At 60.7% G+C, this 18,103-nt stretch overlaps 2 protein-coding genes across 5 annotated transcripts; one reads left to right on the plus strand and one right to left on the minus strand.

Annotated features, from left to right (window-relative positions):
- The first annotated feature begins 847 nt into the window (after positions 1 to 847).
- H1-10 (H1.10 linker histone) lies at positions 848 to 2,268 on the plus strand. The gene has a single exon (XM_069497710.1). It carries the CDS (start codon positions 1,072 to 1,074, stop codon positions 1,786 to 1,788), a length of 717 nt encoding a protein of 238 aa, XP_069353811.1. The 5' UTR covers positions 848 to 1,071; the 3' UTR covers positions 1,789 to 2,268.
- Positions 2,269 to 7,131: 4,863 nt separating this feature from the next.
- Positions 7,132 to 16,429, minus strand: HMCES (5-hydroxymethylcytosine binding, ES cell specific). Of its 4 annotated transcripts, none has more exons than XM_069497699.1 (6): positions 15,838 to 16,429; positions 13,014 to 13,157; positions 11,591 to 11,716; positions 9,865 to 10,046; positions 8,257 to 8,449; positions 7,132 to 7,482 (listed from the first exon to the last, which is right to left on the minus strand). In XM_069497699.1, exons 1-6 carry the CDS (start codon positions 16,018 to 16,020, stop codon positions 7,210 to 7,212), a joined length of 1,101 nt encoding a protein of 366 aa, XP_069353800.1. In that variant the 5' UTR covers positions 16,021 to 16,429; the 3' UTR covers positions 7,132 to 7,209. The 4 variants fall into 4 exon arrangements, with proteins under 4 accessions (XP_069353800.1, XP_069353801.1, XP_069353802.1 ...); XM_069497700.1 differs by having other exon boundaries at positions 7,132 to 7,443; positions 15,838 to 16,426; XM_069497701.1 differs by lacking the exon at positions 11,591 to 11,716 and having other exon boundaries at positions 7,132 to 7,443; positions 15,838 to 16,428.
- Positions 16,430 to 18,103: the final 1,674 nt, after the last annotated feature.

Raw genomic sequence — 18,103 nt, forward strand, 5'->3', positions numbered from 1 at the left:
GGGGGGAGTGGGGACCGGCGACAGCTACTGGCGCGACACAAAACGGGGCACTCGGAGCAACCGCGGCAAGGGTGGGAGCAGCCAGGCGATGTCCCCGGCGCACCCCCCGCGGCCAGGCCGTCCCCTCCCCCACCCAGGTCCCCAGATTGTGCCCAGACCCCGGGCGCGCAGCCCGAGGGCGCCTCCTCCTGCCCCCCCAGCGCTGTCCCCTTTGGATCCGGCGGGGACCCCCCTCGGCGACGTCCCGGCGCAGGTCCCTTGCCCCGGCCGACCACGTGAGGGCGTGCTCTGTGTTAGTTGGGACAAATTAAAGGTCCCCCCGCGGGCGGGCCCGGGGTCCCCTGGACCCGGCCAGGGCGCGGGCGCGCGTGGCGCGCTCTTCCCCGCCACGTGCAAACCTCCCGGGCGCGCGGGCTCCCCCGGGGTCCCCGCCATCGGTCCCCAAACCGGGTGCCCCCCTCCTGTCGCGCTCCCCAAGCCCGGGGCGCACCTCTCCGTCCCCGTCTGCCGAGGCCTCCGAGGGCGCGGGTCGCCTCTCCGCCGCCTCCGGGGCTCGGGCCCCGTCCGGGGCGCACGGCCGTGGGCGCGGCGACGCCGGGGACGCGCGGGCCGGGCCGCCAGCGGCCGCCAAAGGGGCTCCAAGAAGCACAAGTCGGCGCCGGCCCCGGACCAGGATGTTGTTGTTCTCAACGCGGTCCGCCGCGGCGCCATAAAAGCGGAGCGGGGCCGCCCTTCCCCGCCAGAGCGCGGCGCGCACGCCCGGCGCGAGCTCCGGAGCCGGCGACGGTGGTGGCTGCGGCGGCGGCGACAGCAGTGGCGCGCGTCCTGCCCAGTGTCCCCGCGCTCCCGCTCCCGCTCGACTCCCCGCACCCCGAGCCCCGCGTCCTGCCGCGACCCGCCCCCGCCCCGGCCCCAGCCCTGCCGCCCGGTCCCAGGCCCGGGCGCGGCCGCTCCCGCCTGGAGCCGCCGCGCGCCCCGAGTCCCCCGGCGTCCCCTCGGCCCCTCGCCTTCCTCTTCCCGGCGCGGCCTCCCGGCTTCCGCGCGCCGCCCGCCACCAACCCGCTCGCCACCATGTCGGTGGAGCTGGAGGAGGCCCTGCCGCCCACCACCGCCGAGGGGACGGCCGAGAAGGCGACCAAGGCCGGCGGTGGTGGCGGTGGTGGCGGTGGCGGCGGTGGCGCGGCGGCGCTGTCCCCGGCCAAGAAGCGCAGGCGCAGCAGGAAGAAGAGCCAGCCGGGGAAGTACAGCCAGCTGGTGGTGGAGACGATCCGCAGGCTGGGCGAGCGCGGGGGCTCGTCGCTGGCCCGCGTCTACGCGGAGGCGCGCAAGGTGCCGTGGTTCGACCAGCAGAACGGCCGCACCTACCTCAAATACTCCATCAAGGCGCTGGTGCAGAACGACACGCTGCTGCAGGTCAAGGGCACCGGCGCCAACGGCTCCTTCAAGCTCAACCGCAAGAAGCTGGAAGGCGGCGGGGACCGGCGCGGTGGCGGCGGTGGCGGCGGCGGGGGGACCCCCGCGGCTGGCCCCGGCCCGGCCCCTGCTGCAGCGGCGGCGGCGGCGTCCAAGGCCAAGAAGGCGGCCCCGGGCTCGGCCGGGCCCCGGCGCGGCGGGGACAAGCAGCCGGCCCGGGCCCCGACGCCGCCGGACAAGCGGTCGCACAAGAAGGGCGCGGCCACCCGCAAGGACAAAGGCGGCAAGGCCAAGAAGGCGGCGGCCGCCGGGGGCACGAAGGTGAAGAAGGCGGCCAAGCCCAGCGTCCCCAAAGTCCCCAAGGGGCGCAAGTGAGCGCGTTCGGTGTGTCCGGACTTTTTCGTTGGGTTTTTTTTTCTTCGTTTTTTTTTTTCCCGTTTTTTTTTTTTCGTTTTTTTTTTTTTTTTAATTTGAAACCCAAGTTCAAGTGGTGCGCGTAGGTCGTGCGCGGCTGGCTGGCCCCGGCGTGGCCGCGGGGACGGTCCCCGCGCCGCGCCCCTCCCCCAACCGGGTAGCGATTCGCGTTGTTGTTTGCCTTAGGTTTTTGAAACAGCCCTGGCGACGCCCCCATTGGCTCTCGTCCTTGGCAACGGCCGTCGTCATGGTTACCAGCCCCTGGGCGCCAATGGCCGAGGCCGCGCCTGCCCGTCCGCCCGGCGGGGCCCTCCAAGCTCGTTGGCCGCCGGGTCCTCCGTGCGCGACAACGGTCGCCGCGGGCTCGGGGGCTGCGCGCCGTGTCCGTTCATTCCGTCGGCCTGTTTTTTTTTTGGGAGGGAGGAACAATAAACTGTTGAAACCGTTTGAATCCCCGTTTTTTTTTTTTCTGCCGGGTGGAGCAGGGGTGGGCGCGCAGCGTGGGCTGGATGGCGGGTCCCCGCACCCCAGATGTGCGGGAGCCGGCGACCCTGGGCCCCAGGTGGGGACGGCAGGGGACGTCCTGGGAGCAGAGGTGACAGGACGTTTAAGGTCCGATCTGGGGGGGCGGCAGGGACAGGAAGTCCCGAGTAGGGGACGGATCTTGGGAGTCCCCGGGCCCCGGCCCAGAAAGTGAATTTTGTACCCTGGTGGGGGGGGGGACAGCCTTACAATGTCACCAGACTGTGCCACCTTCCCAGAGTTTAGCTTATTCTGAATCCGATGAGACTTTCTTCATGGTGACATGTGACAGGCACGAGGGATGGCCCCGGGACTGTGCAGGTGGCAGGGTCAGGACCACACCTGGAGCGCAAAGGGGACCCAGAGAATTAGTGGGGGACTTCAGAAGGGAAATTGCTCCCGGCGCTGGGACCAGCCCCGGTGTCCGGCATACGGGGATAGTTGTCGCTCCAGTTGGGCAACAGGCAGATGTCCCTAAGAAGGGACAACTGCAAAATGAGGGAAGGCTTTGGGGGCAGTGGTAGCTAGAGAAGGTTCTAGAACACTGGCTATGCATGCGCAGATGCTGTTGTTTTACTCTCTGTGTAAAAGATTCTGGAAACTTCAGGTGGGAAAAGGGCTTTGGGGGGATGGCAGGGTCGGCGGGAGGGAGCCCTGCTGGTGTCCCTGATCCGGGCCTCCACCGTCCCCGTCCCCCTGTCCCCCTGTCCCCCTGTCCCCCTGCGTACAGGTGGGGTCGGGAGGCGGCCCCCTGGGCAACTGGCCACTCCGTTCCCTGCTCAAGTCTGTGCCACACGGGTGGCCGCTCCCTGCTCTCGCGACACTGCGTGACAGGGGACACTGTCACTGGGACACGGCTAGACTGGACGGGGGCTGTCTGCGGGCACTTCGGAGACTGTCCCTCTCTGTGGCCAGCCCACGTCCCGGCCACCACCAGCAGCTGGCCTGGGAATCGGCCTGGTGACCAAGGGCTTCGAGGTGGTTCTGAGCTCCAGAGGGGGCCGGGAAGGGCGGTGGCCGGGGACGGTGCTGCCCGCCGCTGCGTCCTCCAAGAGAACTTGAACCCTCAGCCTTCCACTTCGCGGACGTCACTGTGATTGCCCCTTGGGGACCCGGCTCGCCCCTCCCACGTGCCAGTCTCGGGCCAACAGGGGTCTGGGGGTTCTGCCACCTCCGGCCCTGGCGATGGTCACATGACCCAAGACCTCACTTGGCCACAGTGATGGGGTCAGAAATGGGTTATTTGGGCCGGGCGCGGTGGCTCACGTTTGTCACCCCGGCACTCTGGGAGGCCGAGGCGGGAGGATCGCTCGAGGTCAGGAGTTCGAGACCAGCCTGAGCAAGAGCGAGACCCCGTCTCTACTAAAAAAATAGAAAAAAAATTAGCTGAACAACTAAAAATATGTAGGAAAAAAAAAATGAGCCGGGCGTGGTGGCGCATGCCTGTAGTCCCAGCTACTCGGGAGGCTGAGGCAGGAGGATCGCTTGAGCCCAGGAGGTTGAGGCTGCTGTGAGCGAGGCTGATGCCACGGCACTCTAGCCCGGGCGACAGAGCGACACTCTGTCCCCATCAAAAAAAGAGAAAAATGGGTTCTTGATCTCAGTGGGCCTGATGCGAGTCAACCCTGGGACTTTTCCTGGAACTATTGAGAAACGCCTGCTCTGTCCCCTGGGCTCACCAAAGGGTAGGGCCGGAGTCGCCAGTGACCATCTTTTGTCAACACACAGGAAAAGCCCACCCGGAAAAGGAACCCAGACTGAGAAAGCTGGAGCCGGGAAACGTGCAGATGCTGGACGACATTAATGGAGCTCCTGGATCCAGCCGTGCCTGAAGCCCTGCTCGACCTGGCTATCACGTGAACCCATACGCTGCTTCTCACATGAGCCAGCCCGAATTGGGTTTCTGTCGCTCGCATCCCGGTCCCTCGCTCCTTTGACTCAGCGTCCCCAAACTCACATCCTGGACCTTGTCAAACTGCTCTTCCTCCAAACCCACCCTTGTTTAATGTCCCACTCGCCGCCCACAGGCCCCGCGCCTCCTTTCTTCCCAGCTTGCTTTGGGACACAGACTCCTGAGCCTCAGGGACCTGCAGAATAGGATCTAGAGACCCTGGCCTCAACCTGTCCCTACCTGGCCTGACCCTGTCCCTACCTGGCCTGACCCTGTCGCTCTGCCAGCGTAGGGCGTGGCGCTGAGCACGTGGCCTGCAGGGGGCGGGGGGGAGGGGAGGGTCTGAGCACAGCGACTCTTGTCACCTCCTTGTCCCGGGCATCAGACCTCGGGTGAGGCGGCAAAGAGGCCCTGGTTCTCCCCGCGGCAGCTGCTGTTGGGGCCACTCGCAAAATGGGTACAGTGACACTTGCAGACGTATGCGACACCAAAAGGACATCTCATACGTCAAGGGCCCGGGCCACAGTCATTCACTCAGCACCTACTGGCTGGGCCCCCCCCCCCCCCCCCGTCTAGCAGACTGTGCCAGGCTTGGGGGGCGGAGGGGACAGAGGCAGGGACAGGGCCTTGGCCACTTGCACGAGGATGACAGACAGATAATCCAGCACCTTCCAGGGAGGGACATTCCGGACTGGGGGGAGGGGGGGGCTCTAGCGCCAGCGCAGACCCCCGAGGTCTGGTTGACCCGTCTCTTGTCCCCGTGTGTGGCCTTTGCTTTTCGGATCTGCCCTTCTGCGAACAGATCGCCTGCTAGAACGTCCCCGGGGGATTGCTACTTTGTGTCGTGCTGGCTTCCAGTTCAGCGACAACAAAAATGCAATTCCCTTTGTTTTCCGTTGCTGTCGCCACCCCCGCCCCCCACGTCCCCGCGTCTCAGGGCTGCGACTTAAGAAACGCAGCAAAGCGGTTGTGACCACAGCGCCGGCCACCAGCGGCCACCAGCGGCCACCCCGCCCCCCGGCCGGAAGGGACGCCGCGCGGAGCAGGAATTGAGCGCGGGACCGGGGCGGGGACGGGGCGGGGACGGGGCGGGGCCCCCAGCCGGCCCGCGCGCCCCCGCGCGCCTCTCCCCGCCCAGCCCGGCGCGGGGGCGCGCGCCGCAGCGCCGCTCGCTCCCATTGGCGGGCGCCGGCCCGAGCTCGCCTCTGATTGGCGGGAATTCCGATCCCTCATTTGCATAGGGCCCCGGGCCCGCGCCCCCGCGCGCAGCTGGATCGCGGAACGCCGCGCAGCCCCGTCCTCCCCGGGTCGCCTCGCTGCTCCTCCTCCGGGGCCGCCGGGGCCGCTGGGGACACGGGGACGGCGTGTGGCCGGGGAAGCGCGGCTGCAGCTCCTGGCGGGAGTCTCCCCGTCCTCCCCACGCTCCCCGGGAAGGCCCGGCCGCTTCTCCGCGCCGCCTCTACCTCCCCCTGGGGGTCCCCAGGGGCAGCCTTGCGGGGCGCCCCGTCATTCCCCGCAGGCCCCGCCACGCCACTGCCACTCTCGCCAAGGTGCGGTCTCCGGCTAATGAACGCCGGCCGGGTCCCTGCTGCAGCACGGGGCTGGGCACCCCGCAAGTGCTCGAAGTCACCGGACGGTATTTCCGCATCTACTGTTAACACGGGGAGAAGGGAAAGGCCAAAAAGGGGTACAAGTGTTCAAAGTCCGGAAATACCGGACAGTATTTCCACATCTACTGTTAACACGGGGAGAAGGGAAAGACAAAAAGGGGGGAAAGGGCTCAAAGTCACCAGACAGTATTTTCCGCATCTACTGTTAACACGGGGAGAAGGGAAAGGCAAAAAGGGGGGGAAGGGCTCAAGGTCACCGGACAGTATTTCCGCATCTACTGTTAACACGGGGGAGAAGGGAAAGGCAAAAAGGGGGACAAGTGTTCAAAGTCACCGGACAGTATTTCCGCATCTACTGTTAACACGGGGAGAAGGGAAAGGCAAAAAAGGGGGACAAGTGTTCAAAGTCACCGGACAGTATTTCCGCATCTACTGTTAACACGGGGAGAAGGGAAAGGCAAAAAGGGGGACAAGTGCTCAAAGTCACCAGACAGTATTTTCCGCATCTACTGTTAACACGGGGAGAAGACGAAGGCAAAAAGGTGGCTCTTGCTTTCATGGGACTAAGGATCGGGGCGAGGAGACAGGCAATAGACAGCCCCCTACGCCCCCCATCTAATTAGGAAGCGATTCAGAGCCAAGAAGGCAAGGGGCGCGCGCGGCCTTAGTTCCCGGCCCCAAAGCCCCCGCCAACCTCAGCCGGGGAGTCCCCGCAGACCCGGTGCTCCCCGCGGGAGGGACACGGCCGGGCCCCCCGACTCCGTTCTCAAGCCCCGCACTCAGGCTGGTCTCAAGCCGGAGGATTCAGACACCGCCCCCCAAGTGTACAGAGTGAAGAGGGACACGACAAGGACCCCCTGCCGCGCCCCGCAGCATTCTGGAGCGTCGTCCTCCCAAAGCCCCAGCGCCCCGTTTGGGACCAAATCCGCGCCTTGGCTCCGATGCAGGAGAAAACGGGGGAAAGATCCAGAACTCTCTCCCACCAGCATCATTCTCCGGAACGAAGGCGGAGGTTTATCAAATATAATTTACTCAGGGAAAAAAAAACAAAACGCATTTTAGGAACTTATTGTAGACGACGGAGAGGAAAAGAGCACGCTGCCGGGAGCACCGGGTCGGGGCTGAGAGCTCCCAGACGGGCTAGAGAAGACCGGAAAGGGTGGGCACAGTGCCCCATGGGGGGCTCCTAGGCACGCCGCAACGGCCCTTCCCTGAAAGCCCACGACCGTCAACTAGCACCGTGCCACCTCCTCGTGAAGCAGAAACACACACACACACACATACGATGCAAGAAGCCACCATCCCGGAGGGCAGTGGGTGCAGGAGACGCTGCCCTGGGTCCCCTGAAGTCCTGCGCCGTCACTGGCTGTGGGCCCGCTTGGCCGCAGGCTCCTCCTCTTCTCGCTTCAGCCAGCGCTGCAGGAGCCCCGCCCCGCCTCTCTTGCGAGGGAGCGGGCTGTGCTGCAGGAACTGGCTGGACCACCGGGGCACGTCCGGCTCTTCCTTCTGGGGTGCGTCCGGCTCTTTCTTTTTGGGCGACTTCGCGGCCAGCCACTGCAACATCTTCTGGCTGCTGCCGCTTGGCGTGGGCTCCTGGGAGGAGGAGGAAAAGCTCAAAGAGTCCCGCTCAGGCTGTTGGGAAGAGGCCAACGCTCAGGGAAGACGCAACGGAACGGGCGTCAGGTACCAACGCAGGCTCGGAAAGTGTTACCCAGGGTCCGACGCCGGGGACGGGGGTGCGGGGTGGGAAGAGCAAAGGGTGCCCCGAGGGGCCGGGCAGCAGCTCTCAGAGAAGGTTCTGCAGAGGATCCAATTAAGGTTCTGTTTGTAGGCCGGGCGCCGGGGCGCACGCCTGTCACCCCGGCACGCTGGGAGGCCGAGGCGGGAGGATCACTCGAGGCCAGGAGTTCGAGACCAGCCTGAGCAAGAGCGAGACCCCGTCTCTACCAAAAATAGAAAGAAACTAGCTGGACAGCTAAAAATATATAGAAAAAATGAGCCGGGCGTGGTGGCGCATGCCTGTCGTCCCAGCTACTCGGGAGGCCGAGGCAGGAGGATGGCTTGAGCCCCGGAGTTGGAGGCCAGCCTGGACAACATAGCAAGACCCCATCTCTACAAAAAAGAAAAAAAGAAAAACGAGCCAGGCGTGGTGGCGCATGCCTGTCGTCCCAGCTACTCGGGAGGCTGAGGCAGGAGGATCGCTGGAGCCCAGGAGTCTGAGGCTGCTGTGAGCGAGGCTGACGCCACGGCACTCTAGCCCGGGTGACAGAGCCAGACTCTGTCTCAAAAAAAAAAAAAAAAAAAAAAAAGTTCTGTTTGTAAAAGGTCATATCCTCAAAGAAAAGGCCACCCCGGCAGGAGGCCGAAAGCCCAAAAGGACTAGAGAAGTCACGCGCCCTTGCCTACCTTCTTGACCACCAGGTCGACGGGAGCCAGGCACTCAGGGGTGTTGTTTCTGGAGTTGTTCACCACGGGAGACACAGGGTGGAAGGCGATGTTGTCCGTGGGGTGAATCAGCTTCATGGCTTCCTGCGCTGAGACCTGGCCGAAGTCCAGCCATTTAGAGACCGCCTCCTCCCCATCCAATATGGCAGGCATCCTGGCCAGCGGGGTCAGGGTGTGGGGCGGGAGAGGCAGGAGGAGGGGAGGAAGAGAGGGGAGAGAGACTTGAGTCCGCTGAGCACACTGGATCAAGTATTTCACTTTGATCAAACAGACATCTGTTAATGAGCACAGCGAGGCCGAGGCGGGAGGATCACTGGAGGCCAGGAGTTCAAGACCAGCCTGGACAACATAGCGAGACCCCATCTCTACAAAAAAGAAAAATGAGCCGGGCGTGGTGGCGCATGCCTGTAGTCCCAGCTACTGGGGAGGCCGAGGAAGGAGGATCGCTGGAGCCCAGGAGTCTGAGGCTGCTGTGAGCGAGGCTGACGCCACGGCACTCTAGCCCGGGCGACAGAGCGAGACGCTGTCTCCAAAAACAATAATAATAAAAATAAGTAAACGCAGGCCTCAAAGGAACTACGTTCAAGGCCAAAAGAACACGCCCCAGGATTTGAGACCGCAAAAGAATAAAAACTGTGTGTAACTTTCCTTCCACAAATTCACGGTCACGCACGAGCCGCAATTCTTCTAACACCCACTTCCGCAAGAAACGTCAGGTCTTAATAAGGTAAAGTGTGGCATTTCCTGCAGTTTTTGTGATTTCTTAACCACTTAGCATGAATAAAACAGTGCCACTGATTTTAGTAGGGTCCTGTTATTTTTTAATGTACCATTGACAAAGTTTTTATTTTTATTTTTTTTTTGAGACAGAGTCTGGCTCTGTCGCCCGGGCTAGAGTGAGTGCCCTGGTGACAGCCTCGCTCACACCAACCTCAACCTCCTGGGCTCAAGCGATCCTCCTGCCTCGGCCTCCCGAGTAGCTGGGACGACAGGCATGCGCCACCACGCCTGGCTGATTTTTCTTTTTTGTAGAGATGGGGTCTTGCTATGTTGTCCAGGCTGGCCTCAAACTCCAGGGCTCAAGCGATCCTCCTGCCTCAGCCTCCCGAGTAGCTGGGACTACAGGCATGCGCCACCACGCCCGGCTCATTTTTTCTATATATATTTTTAGCTGTCCAGCTAATTTCTTTCTATTTTTTTTTTTTTTTTAGTAGAGACGGGGGTCTGGCTCTTGCTCAGGCTGGTCTCGAACTCCTGACCTCGAGCGATCCTCCCGCCTCGGCCTCCGCGAGTGCTGGGATGACAGGCGGGAGCCACCGTGCCCGGCCGACAAAGTTTTTAAGTCTGTCTCTTTAAACCCACTTTCCCCATAACTTATGTGGTTTTTATTGTACAGTTTTGCATCGTGCGATGATTTTCAGCGATGTGTGTCATGTTATAGCTGAACTGACTGTAACTGTATTTTTCGGAACAACTCAGTTTTCCAGTCTCTAAAGCTACCAAACCAGAAAGACGGGGGGACAGATCCTCTTTTGAATCCTCTTAGATCCGGGGAAGAGCGTGACTCGCCTGTGGTGGATGTCGCTCAGGCGCTTGCAGGAGTCGACGGTGATGACGGTGTAGGAATACAGGACGTCTCCTCCCTCGGGGGGTGCCCAGCAGTCGAAGATCCCGGCCATGGTCAGCAGCCTCCAGTTGTCCCAGACCTTCTCCTGGCTCTCAGCGCCGTCTGCGGCATCCACGCTGCCGGACTGCAAGCGAAACACACGGGCGGATTAGATGCGCCCGGCAGCCGCCTCCTCTGTGCAGCTCGGGCCCTACTGCAGGCGGAAAAGCATGGAAATCATTTTTCTTTTTTTCTTTTTTTGAGACAGAGTCTGGCTCTGTCGCCCGGGCTAGAGTGCCGTGGCGTCAGCCTCGCTCACAGCAACCTCAGACTCCTGGGCTCAAGCCATCCTCCTGCCTCAGCCTCCTGAGTAGCTGGGACTGCGGGAGTAGCTGGGACTGTGGGAGTAGCTGGGACTGTGGGAGTAGCTGGGACTAGAGGAGTAGCTGAGACTAGAGGAGTAGCTGGGACTGCGGGAGTAGCTGGGACTAGAGGAGTAGCTGGGACTGCGGGAGTAGCTGGGACTGCGGGAGTAGCTGGGACTGCAGGAGTAGCTGGGACTAGAGGAGTAGCTGGGACTGTGGGAGTAGCTGGGACTAGAGGAGTAGCTGGGACTGTAGGAGTAGCTAGGACTGCGGGAGTAGCTGGGACTAGAGGAGTAGCTGGGACTGCGGGAGTAGCTGGGACTGTGGGAGTAGCTGGGACTGTGGGAGTAGCTGGGACTAGAGGAGTAGCTGGGACTGTGGGAGTAGCTGGGACTAGAGGAGTAGCTGGGACTACAGGAGTAGCTGGGACTACAGGCATGCGCCACCACGCCCGGCTAATTTTATATATATATTTTTAGCTGTCCAGCTAATTTCTTTCTATTTTTAGTAGAGACGGGGGTCTCGCTCTTGCTCAGGCTGGTCTTGAACTCCTGACCTCGAGCGATCCTCCCGCCTCGGCCTCCCCGAGTGCCGGGCACAACTATGGACTGTTTATTCAGCCCCAAAAGCGAAGGACGTTCTGATCCATATGCCGACCGTGGATGAACCCTGAAAACGTTACGCTAAGTGAAAGAAGCCAGTCGCAAAAGGCCAAACAGCGTATGAGTCTATTTTTATGAAATGTCTAAAATCGGTACGTCTACAGAGACAGAAAGTAGGCTGGCGGGAGTGGAACATGAAGAGCAACTGCCAATGGAATCTGGAGTTTCTTTCTAGGGAGAATAAAACGTTCTAAAATTAGTGATAACAGGCCGGGCGCGGTGACTCACGCCTGTAATCCCAGCACTCTGGGAGGCCGAGGTGGGCGGATCGTTTGAGCTCAGGAGTTCGAGACCAGCCTGAGCAAGAGCAAGACCCCGTCTCTACTAAAAATAGAAAGAAATTATATGGACAGCTAAAAATATATATAGAAAAAATTAGCCGGGCGTGGTGGCGCATGCCTGTAGTCCCAGCTACTCGGGAGGCTGAGACAGGAGGATCGCTTGAGCTCAGGAGTTTGAGGTTGCTGTGAGCGAGGCTGACGCCACGGCACTCTAGCCCGGGTGACAGAGCGAGATTCTGTCTCAAAAATAAATAAATAAATAAATAAATAAAATTAGTGATAACGATCGCTCATCTTTGAGAGACTGAGACATCCCTGAATTTGGATCACTGGTTTCCCTGGACCTCTCCAGGCATCCACGGTGAGTGCCGACGGTGGTACCTTCTCTGTTTTGATCTGGGGGAAGTAGATGAAGTACGGCTGCCGCTGGTTTGTCCCCTGACATCTCTGCCACTCGTAGAATCCGTCTGCTAGGACGACACAGCGTCGGCCCTTGCCAAGCGGCACCTGAGGGGAAAGACGCACAAGACACGGGGTCTTAGGGACGCGGTCACGCTGCACAGGCTGCCATGACGTGGAACTTGAGTTCGAATCTCACGCTCTAAAGCGTGAGCTTAGAACACGTACTTGATTTCTCTGTACGCCTCCCTCTTCTTGTCCCTGAAGTCACAGCCCACGCAGATGTGGAAGAGAGGAAATCACGCACACACAAGCCGCCAGCTCTTTTCTAGAAAGTACTTCACGGCATCGAGTCTCCAGTGTTGGCTCCCCAGTATTCAGCCCCCGCGCCCCACACTGAACCCAGCTGGCTCTGTCTAGCCGGAACGCAGAAGCGACGCTGTCTCACGGCAAAGGCTGGGACTCTGAGCCTAGAAGCTTCCGTCCTGCTCTGATGCATCGCGCGCTCTGCGACAGATAAGTCCCCATGGCAGAAACCTGACAACCCCGACACCCCGCTAAAGCTAGGCATGTGGAAAGGCTTCCAGCTGTTTCTGCCATCCCTGCAGAGGTGCCAGATGTGGGCGGAGAAGCCATCCGGGGCATCCAGGCCCCCGTTACCACCTGATCACAACTCCGTAAGAATATCGGAGTGAAAACCGCCCAGCTGAGCCCAGTCAGCCCAGAGAATGGGACTGTTTTGCTTGAAACCACTAAGTGTCAGTGTGGTTTGTTCTGCAGGGACAGAACAGCTCTCCACGTTAACAGCTGGGAAGACTCTCTGTTTTTGTTGGGTTTTTTTTTTTTTTTTTTTTGAGACAGAGTCTGGCTCTGTCGCCCGGGCTAGAGTGCCGTGGCGTCAGCCTAGCTCACAGCAACCTCAACCTCCTGGGCTCGAGCGATCCTCCTGCCTCAGCCTCCCGAGTAGCTGGGACGACAGGCATGCACCACCACGCCCGGCTGATTTTTTTCTTCTTTTTTGTAGAGATGGAGTCTTGCTATGTTGTCCAGGCTGGCCTCAAACTCTGGGGCTCAAGCGATCCTCCTGCCTTAGCCTCCCAAGTCGCTGGGACTACAGGCATGCGCCACCACGCCCAGCTCATTTTTTTCTATATATTTTTAGTTGTCCAGCTAATTTCTATTTTTAGTAGAGACGGGGTCTCGCTCTTGCTCAGGCTGGTCTCGAACTCCTGACCTCGAGCGATCCTCCCGCCTCGGCCTCCCCGAGTGCTGGGATGACAGGCGTGAGCCACTGTGCCCGGTCACTCTCTGGAAACTTGTTTCATCTCTCAGAGACACAAGGCGCTGACAGCTCTGTTAGCGAGAAGAACAGAGTGTGCACCTGTTCCCCAGACCGGCTACCCACCTTGAACGACCGTTTCTCCATAATGGTGTCACTGCGACAGTTGGTGGTATTGAACTGCAGCTTGGAAGGGTCATCTTCTTTGAACCAAGAGGGGACCAGGCCCCATCGCATGGGAGCAAGGATGCGCTCGGACGGGTCTGCGTCCTGTCACAGGAGAAAGGTTAAGATCCAGTGAGGAGATCGTGATGAAACTGGGAAAATCAGAGGCCGAGGCGGGAGGATCGCTCGAGGTCAGGAGTTCGAGACCAGCCTGAGCGAGAGCGAGACCCCCGTCTCTACTAAAAAAAAAAAATAAATAAAAAATAAATAAATAAATAAATAAAATAAAAAAAAAATTAAAATAAAAAAAATAAAGTAAGAAAAAAAATAAAAAATAAAAATAAAAAGAAATTAACCGGACAACTAAAAATATATAGAAAAAATGAGCCGGGCTTGGTGGCGCATGCCTGTAGTCCCAGCTATTTGGGAGGCTGAGGCAGGAGGATGGCTTGAGCCCCGGAGTCTGAGGCCAGCCTGGACAACATAGCAAGACCCCATCTCTACAAAAAAGAAAAATTAGCCAGGCGTGGTGGGGCATGCCTGTCGTCCCAGCTACTCGGGAGGCTGAGGCAGGAGGATCGCTTGAGCCCAGGAGTCTGAGGCTGCTGTGAGCGAGGCTGACACCACGGCACTCTAGCCCGGGCGACAGAGCAAGACTTTGTCTCCAAAAAAAAACCCAAAACAAAGAATTATTCTGGCCAAAATGTTAATAGTGTGCAGAGTGAGAAATTCTACTCTCGCAAATTCCGCTGATCACCTTTGAGCGTGTTCAGCGAACAAGTGTTAACCAAACCCAAACGTGAGGGCAACGAATAGAAACTGGCCGAGCAGCCAATAGACTGAAAATATTGCTCAGTATTAGTCATCTTTTCTCTGCCTTTTCGGACTCCAGAACAGAACAGCTGGTAGCCCTGGGGTGGCTGAGTGAAAGAGGAAGTCATTTGCAAATCTGTGGTTTCAAATGTCAATGTTGCAATCTACACATATACACTGGCTGTTGACGATTTGAATGAGCTGCTGAAATAGCTCCGATGTTGCTCTGTAACTCGCAGGTTTGAGAAAAATGAAATATCAGATATTTATCAGAACTCAGAAACTCTGGCAATCTTAACAAAACGTATTAGAGATGCGGAGTCAAACAGGACATCAGCAAATTCACAGCGGTGACCCACAGGAGGGCCACGTCTGCCAGGGGCTCCCCTGTCCCCACTCCTGGTTCCAGGACACAGCCACTGGAGTGGGACGGCGGCTGGGATCTCAGTTCCAGCTCTGTCTCTCACTGCCCGGGCAACCTAGAATAAGTCATGATTTTTCTTTTTTTTTTTTTTTTTTGAGACAGAGTCTGGCTCTGTCACCTGGGCTAGAGTGCCGTGGCATCAGCCTCGCTCACAGCAACCTCAGACTCCTGGGCTCAAGTGATCCTCCTGCCTCGGCCTCCCAAGTAGCTGGGACTACAGGCATGCGCCACCACGCCCGGCTCATTTTTCTTTTTTTCTTTTTTGTAGAGGTGGGGTCTTGCTATGTTGTCCAGGCTGGCCTCAAACTCCAGGGCTCAAGCGATCCTCCTGCCTCAGCCTCCCGAGTAGCTGGGAGTAGAGGAGTAGCTGGGACTGTGGGAGTAGCTGGGACTGCAGGAGTAGCTGGGACTATAGGCATGCGCCACCACGCCCGGCTCATTTTTTCTATATATTTTTAGTTGGCCAGATAATTTCTATTTTTTTTTTTAATAGAGACAGGGTCTCGCTCTTGCTCAGGCTGTAAGTCATGATCTTTCTATACTTCCATCTTCACATCTGTTACACTCATTTTTCTTCCAGCTAACGTTCTATAATTCTACAGAGGCAGTATGAAGAGCACTAAGGCTAAAAATGAATAATGCTCACATACTTAATCCTTCTCTCCATTCTCACCCTGAATTATGCCTTCCTTTTATCTTTTCCCTTCCCCTTCAAGGTTCTCTAGGATATTTCATCTGGATTTCCCTCTCACTCAAAAAAGTTTCAACAGGGAAGTTCGCATCCTCTAAAAGTAACTCATGAATAAACTATTTCATGGAAATGGCTTCGTTCAACCAAAAAGATCGTTATTTGGTTTATTCATTTCAAAACAATGTGATCCCTTAGATCAACTTGGACTGATCTGGAAAAAAAATAACAGAAAAAAAAATAATAACGTGATCCCTATCATGTATAAATGAATCCTTTTTGACTACCATGTTATCACCAGAGTTCTGAAGACTATGTATCAGAGATATAATCTTCATAAAGTGATTTTAGCATCATGGATCAAACAGAATGAAGATCCAGGAAGGAAACAATCATGGTTTTTAAAAACACATCGAAGGTATTTAAAATATTTAAGACATCGCCCGGGCGCGGTGGCTCACGCCTGTCATCCCGGCACTCTGGGAGGCCGAGGCGGGAGGATCGCTCGAGGTCAGGGGTTCGAGACCAGCCTGAGCAAGAGTGAGACCCCGTCTCTACTAAAAATAGAAAGAAATGAGCTGGACAGCTAAAAATATATATAGAAAAAATGAGCCGGGCGTGGTGGCGCATGCCTGTAGTCCCAGCGACTCGGGAGGCCGAGGCAGGAGGATCGCTGGAGCCCAGGAGGTTGAGGCTGCTGTGAGCGAGGCTGACGCCACGGCACTGTAGCCCGGGCGACAGAGCCAGACTGTGTCATGAATGAATAAATATCATCCCAGAGGCTGAGAATCCACCAAACAGGAGAGGATGACAGCGCGGTGACGCCGGGCAAGGGGACGGTGTGATGCAAAGCTGGTTACCTTCTCGAAGTGCAGCCGAGACAGCAGCACGGGGCTGTCGGACTGAGGACTCTTGTTGTAAGAGGGACAATACTTGTCGGGGTCCCTCCAGGCCGGGAGCCGCTGCTGGCCCTGCCGGTCCCGATAGGCGCAAGCTCGAGTGAGGACATCCCTGGGCAGGTGACAGGACGTGCGCCCACACATTCTGCGGCCCGTCTCTCGCGACCTTTGTGTCACCAAACGTAAGGAAAAGGTTTATGCATCGCAAATGCGAGGTCCCTTTCGATCCCCATAGGGCCCCGCAGTCCCGGTGCACCGACTGCGGCTCTGTGTCACCCCCCGGGTGTGACGTCTTCCCCAGGAAGGTCCTTGGGGACAAGGGTCTGCCCGTCTGGGTGACGACGAGGCCCGCCGTGCGGGTCACTAAGGCACTAGGAGGCGCCCCGCGAATGCGCGACGGAAAAGCAAGAAAGCGCTTTCCCCGAGGAGGCCAGGAAAGGGGAGAGGTCACCGGGGTCACTCGGGAAGCCACCAGCTCGTTCCGCGGGGTGACTCGGCGTCCCCCGCCCCCCCCCCCCAGTCCTTCTCTGTCCCCCGCGGGGCTCAGCGCCCCCCGCCGGCGCGCCGCGACCCCCGCACGGCGACCCCCGCACCGGGACCCCGCACGGCGACCCCCGCACGGCGACCCGGCAGCCCGGCGTCCGGAAACCGCCTCCTTCCGCTCCGGCTGCGCCTTCTCTCCGTCCCCCGTTCTCGGGATCGGCCGCCCCGCGTCGCCTCCCCTCCCCTCGGCCCGGTCCCCAGACCCGACCACCCCGCGTCGCCTCCCCTCCCCTCGGCCCGGTCCCCAGGCCGCCACCCCGCGTCGCCTCCCCTCGGCCCGGTCCCCAGCCCCGGCCGCCCCGCGTCGCCTCCCCTCGGCCCGGACGCCCTCCGAGCGTCGCCTCCCCTCGGCCCGGTGCCCAGGCCGCCACCCCGCGTCGCCTCCCCTCAGTCCGGTCCCCAGCCCCGACCACCCCGCGTCGCCTCCCCTCGGCCCGGACGCCCTCCGAGCGTCGCCTCCCCTCGGCCCGGTCCCCAGGCCGCCACCCCGCGTCGCCTCCCCTCAGTCCGGTCCCCAGCCCCGGCCGCCCCGCGTCGCCTCCCCTCGGCCCGGTCCCCAGCCCCGGCCGCCCCGCGTCGCCTCCCCTCGGCCCGGTCCCCAGCCCCGACCACCCCGCGTCGCCTCCCCTCGGCCCGGACGCCCTCCGAGCGTCGCCTCCCCTCCCCTCGGCCCGGTCCCCAGCCCGCCGCCCCGCGTCGCTGCCCTCACAGTGGCCGCCCCGCTCCGCCTCAGCCTCCGCTCCCGCCGCCCGGCGTCCCCGCGCTCCCGCTCCAGGCTCCGCCCCCGCTCCAGAGGTCAGCCCCGCCCCCGCTCCAGGCCCCGCCCCCGGAGGTCAGCCCCGCCCCCGCTCCAGGCCCCGCCCCAGAGGTCAGCTCCGCCCCCGCGCCAGGCCCCGCCCCCGCAGGTAAGCCCCGCGCCCCCGCGCCAGGCCCCGCCCCCGCGCCAGGCCCCGCCCCCGCGCCAGGCCCCGCCCCCGCGCCAGGCCCCGCCCCAGAGGTCAGCCCCGCCCCCGCGCCGGGCCCCGCCCCCCGGAGGTCAGCCCCGCCCCCGCGGCGGGGTCACTGGGGCGGCCGCGCTCCTGGGCCGACGCGGACGATCCCGCCAACGTGTGACGGCCGCGTCCCCCGCGACCCCCCGGCCCCGCCGTCCTCGGCTCCGCGCAGCGGGACCCCAGGGACGGCGCGGGAGGGTCCCCGCGTCCCCGCAACCCACAAACGCCACCGTCTTCGCCTCGCGGCCCTGCGGCCTCCGGGCGCGGCGGGAGCGGGGACACCGCGAAGCGGAAGCGGAAGTCGGGGACCCCGCAGGTCGCCCGCGCCGCAACGAGGCTGTGCGGGCGCCCCGTCCCCCAACCGCCATCTCCGAGGGTGGGACCCGGATGCTTAAAAAAAAAAAACAAAAAAAAAACAACGGGGTTACAGGCGTGTCTCGGTGCCACCGAGGTGGGGCAACAGCCGGCCTGCTCCCTGGGAACCTAAGCCGGGGACGTCGCCGTCTGCAGCGACACAGGCCGGTTCCCTCGCTCTGTTCACTCCCTGTGCGCGACACGCTCCATCCGGGTCACACCTGCCGCCAGGTGACACCGCCGGGTGACACCACCCAGGTCACACCTGCCGCCAGGAGACACCGCCGGGTGACACGACCCAGGTCTCCCACATCTCCCCTGCCGCCAGGTGACACCGC

Source organism: Eulemur rufifrons, chromosome 22, assembly GCF_041146395.1.
Source record: "Eulemur rufifrons isolate Redbay chromosome 22, OSU_ERuf_1, whole genome shotgun sequence".
Taxonomy (NCBI): Eukaryota; Metazoa; Chordata; class Mammalia; order Primates; family Lemuridae; genus Eulemur; species Eulemur rufifrons.